Source organism: Staurois parvus, unplaced genomic scaffold (genome assembly GCF_062004578.1).
Source record: "Staurois parvus isolate SC_StPar_1 unplaced genomic scaffold, SC_StPar_1.0 ptg000554l, whole genome shotgun sequence".
Lineage (NCBI taxonomy): Eukaryota > Metazoa > Chordata > Amphibia > Anura > Ranidae > Staurois > Staurois parvus.
The window spans coordinates 905,001-909,581 of NW_028318350.1; the positions used below are offsets into that span (position 1 = coordinate 905,001).

At 45.8% G+C, this 4,581-nt stretch overlaps 1 protein-coding gene across 2 annotated transcripts in view; it reads right to left on the reverse strand.

The window, feature by feature from the left end:
• Nucleotides 1–4,112, reverse strand: part of HECW1 (HECT, C2 and WW domain containing E3 ubiquitin protein ligase 1) — a 550,087-nt gene extending 545,975 nt beyond the window's left edge. For both annotated transcript variants that reach the window (XM_089691201.1, XM_089691202.1), the window contains exon 1: nucleotides 3,844–4,112. In XM_089691201.1, the coding sequence (XP_089547327.1) occupies nucleotides 3,844–3,876 (33 nt within the window). In that variant the 5' untranslated portion in view covers nucleotides 3,877–4,112. The remainder of the gene's footprint in view (nucleotides 1–3,843) is intronic.
• Nucleotides 4,113–4,581: the final 469 nt, after the last annotated feature.

Consider the following 4,581-nt stretch of genomic DNA (forward strand, 5'->3'; position numbering starts at 1 on the left):
TTGCGTTTTTTATGCATTTTTGATGCGTTTTGCGGTTTTTTTCTTGTTGCTAGGCAAATTTAAAATGCAAAATGCATCAAAAATGTGGCAAAAACATATCAAAAACACAGCAAAAACGCACTACGTGCTTTTCCGCAGTGTTTCCATTGAAGTCTATAGTACCAAACACGCAACTTTTTGCGTTCGCAAAAGGCAAGTACCCAAAATAATTAACTGTGTTTACCTTTAGCATTCAATCGGGTTAAAGAAATTTAAATTTTTCAGTTGTCTCTAAAGTGGAAACAAATACTCAGAGCTCCCATAAGGCTAGGTTCACATCTATGCGGTTTACTTTTGAACCATTTCTGCATTGCGTTTTGGCACCTGTGGTTTTTATGCATTTTTGTTCCTTTTTGCGGTTTTTTTCTTGTTGCTAGGCAAATTTAAAATGCAAAATGCATCAAAAATGTGGCAAAAAAATATCAAAAACACAGCAAAAACGCACTACGTGCTTTTCCGCAGCTTTTCCATTGACGTCTATAATACCAAAAACGCAACTTTTTGCGTTCGCAAAAGACCCTGACCCTTTCCAAAAAATGCACCGGGTGAAAACGCGGCGATGAGAATGTGTCCTATAGGAAATCATGTTAAATAGACTGTAGCAGGGGCGGACTGACCATTCGAGCACTAGGGCACTGCCCGAGGGCCTGGGGTCAGTAGGGGGCCCCATAAAATGCCCATGGTACCTTTTATAGGCTTTTTTTGGGTGTGTTTTGAGTGTGGGGAAGGACACAGGGGCCCCATGATCCCAAATTGCCAGGGGGCCCCATGAGTTGTCAGTCTGCCCCTGGACTGTAGTGCGTTTTTGCAAAACGCTTCGGAAAATGCTTAGGTGTGAACCTAGGGTAAGACTTGTGTCCTGTAGTAAACATTCCAGCAAGCGAGTAAATGATTTGTCAATAGTCTATCACAAATTTTTTTTCATTTAAAAATGTTTACTTCTAATACCCAGATTATAAAGAAACGTCCATTTTTTAAAATTCTCTTAAAATAAACGTAGGCCCACAAAGCCTTACACCCTGTTGTAAATGAGCTTTCATAGTAAAATAGAGGCTCACATTGCTGACTTCTCCAAATGCATATAATCCGGTTGTCATGTTGATCTTCTGGTTTCAATACGTTGGAGTTGTTTTGTAAAGGCAATTAGGCTGGATAGGAACCACTCATTTTCATTTATTTTTCTGCTGAACTGTTATTGACATTAAGCCTAGGTTCACGCCTATGCGTTTTCCGCTGCGTTTTGCGTTTGGCAGAAAAGCACATCAGTCCATTTAACATGATTTCCTATGGGACAGGTTCACATCTCTGCGTTTTCACCCGTTGCGTTTTTCGGAACTTTTTAGGATTTTTTATGGTTCTATAGACGTCAATTGAGACAATGCAGAAAAGTATGTAGAGCGTTTTTGATGCATTTTTGATGCCTTTTGCATTTTATTCTGCCCAGCAACAAACTGAAAAAAAAAAGCAAAACGCATGTGCAAAATGCACCGCAAAAAGCACTGCAGAAACAGATCAAATGCAAACTGCATAGGTGTGAACCCAGGGGCGGACTGACCATTTTGAAACTCAGCACTGCCCGAGGGCCCGGGGTCAGTAGGGGGCCCCATGAGATGCCCCTGGTACCTTTTTCATAGGCTTTTTTTAGTTCGGGCAAGGACACAGGGGTCCCATGATCCCCTATTGCCCGGGGGCCCCATGAGTTGTCAGTCCGCCCCTGTGTGAACCAAGTTAAAATATGTCAATAGTGTATGCTGTACAATGAGATTTGTACCCAGAATAATACCTGTGCTATTATGGAGATTCTGTTATTGCTAAAAAAAAAAACTTTTTATAAAAATTCAATGTTTGAAAAAAAAGGCAATTCGGCTGTTCACTGTGCAAGGGAAGCTGAGCATTGCAAGGGAATTTTCCCTAGAACTTTGTGAAGAATGCCCAATCATGTGCAAGGAAAACTTGAAAAAAAACAGCATTTTTGATTGCACGTGATTAGATTATAGAATCAGCAGAGCTCAACTCATTCCCTAAGCTGTGGGGAAAATTCCCTTGCAAAGTGCAACCTCCCTTGCAGAGTGAACAACCTATGTGCCTTAAAGTGGAGTTCCACCCAAAAGGGGAAGTTCTGCTTTACGCCTTTGTCCGCCGCTCCTCATTAAGGATTGGCACCTACGGGAAGTACCGAATTTGACTAATACCCACTCCCAGTGCGATTGCCCAAGGCGATCGGAAGTGGAAGTTGCCTCTCCCCGTAGTCTTATGGGACATGTGACAGGTCCCAGAAGACTATGGGGCCAATCACAAAGCGCAGCGCTTCTTGCGAATGCGCAGCGGGCACCTGGCTGTGAAGCTGTCACAGCCGGGCCAACACTGAAGATGCCGGCACCGGGGAGAGAAGACAGTCCATGAAACCAGCCATGGTGAGGACATTACTGGACCGAGGGACGGGTACAGTTTTTGTAGCGGCTGACTTTTATTTATATTTTTTCAGCTGGAGCTCCGCTTTAAGTAAATCAACCTCATTTGTGTCTTTGACCAGCAATCGGTAAATAAGGATTTCGGACTCAACTCTCTCACAACCAGCATGCGAGTTTCAAGTCAGTGACTCAGAAAGTATTGATGCTCAGTAGGTCATCGTAACAGCCAGGCAACTAGCAATTTCAAGAGGAGGTCAGCCATGGCAACCCCATGATTGTCTCTGGCAATGAGAAAATAGAAACATTTCTGATGAACTAGATCTTCATTTTTATTTTAGGTTTCCAAATAGAGGCTGACCTTGTAAGGTCCCTTTAACAAATGTGTCTGGTACCTGCAGGGGTTTTGTTCTTATCCATGAAAATGTAACCCGTCCAACGGTACAGATGCAGCGGATTGCCTCAACACACATACAAACAGCTCCATAGCCAGAGTCCTCAATCCTAAGAGCAGATCTGTAGAGATGTCGGCTGTCTTGGGATCTTTGAAGAGCAAGCTTTGGTTCAATGCAGATTTCTGTATCCTTCTCACTGCGTGATGCTTGTGCGTGAAAAGCCCTCTGCGATTTATGATTTAATAAACAGGAATGAACGAGCCAGCCTATGTCAGAGAATAGAAAGCAAGCCCCCACCTTACAGACAAGGCTGCAATGGATTTCATTACAATAGCATGCTGGAGAGTAGAGGAGCTGTCTAGTGCTGATCTCCATTCACCTCTGTAAATTCAATCCTAGACCCTGCAATGGCACATTTATTGCATCCCGGCAAGCACTGACACCCAACATCCAGCATCCCTACCCTGGATTCCCTATACATCAACCACCATCAAACAAGGAAAGCCTAGCAAAGGCAGATTGATGATCCTGTAGTGTCACATGCTAAGACACAGCTGTCACTAAAAAAAAAAAAAGGCTGCACTGAGCTTCTCTTTGTTTAAAGCCCCCATATGGAACACTTCCCTATGTATAGTCAGGCCATTCCGCCAGTAGCAATACAGCTTGCAGCTTGTGCTAATGGATACAGCAAACCCATCCTAAGGGGGAGGGGATGGAGGGGGGGGGGGCTAAGTCAGCTTCTAATCGGTTTATACCATTCAAACCAAGGCTTCCCATTCTACCTGCAATGGGATGACAGCACCAGGTAGTCAGATCTGCATTGTGCATTCCATGCCTCATCAGGTAATGCATTGCTAACACAAAATCGATGCAGACCCCCAGAGGAGGGTGATCTATAGATCACTACAAAGTCAAAGACACCAGATCCAGGACATGCAAAGGGTTACAAAAAAAAAAATGCCTAGGGCCTCAGAACAAGGAAACCAGTGAAGGGACCTTACCTGTATAATAAGTGTCCGGGCAGAATAAATCATAATCCACTGTGCCAAGCCAAGGGGTTATATCCAGCACGTGTCGGGCATGACTCGTTCAGCACCGCACACAGATGACAGCTCCGGAGGTGGCAGCGGAGGATCAGTGGAGAAGTCAAGCGATCCTGTCATCCAGTCCATGCAGCATATTCCAGCGCAGGCAGCAGATGTGTCACACGCTAGAACGCTGCTTGCTGCTGCTGCTGCTGCTCGCTGCTGTTGCTGCACTCTCCCCCCTCCCTGCACTAGGCACTCTCAAGGTACCAGGAAAGCTGCAGCCAACCACAAGCTGCCGATCACTGGCTGACAGGTCCTCCCCTCCCCCCTCCCACCACTCCTCCTATCACATCCAACCTCAACATACTCTATTCTTCACCATCACTCCACATAAAACACATTTCATCCTCTCAAGATCCCCAGACCTGCTTTGCTTCAGTCTCTTCCAGCCAGGGCAAGGGTTGTGTCTCCAGCAGGGGCGGACTGACAACTCATGGGGCCCCCCGGGCAATAGGGGATCATGGGGCCCCTGTGTCCTTGCCCAAACTCAAGAAAAGCCTATGAAAAAGGTACCAGGGGCATCTCATGGGGCCCCCTACTGACCCCGGGCCCTCGGGCAGTGGCCGAGTTTCCAAATGGTCAGTCCGACCCTGGTTAAATTGTGTCACCAGCAGGGGCAGACTGACAACTCATGGGGCCCCCGGGTAATAG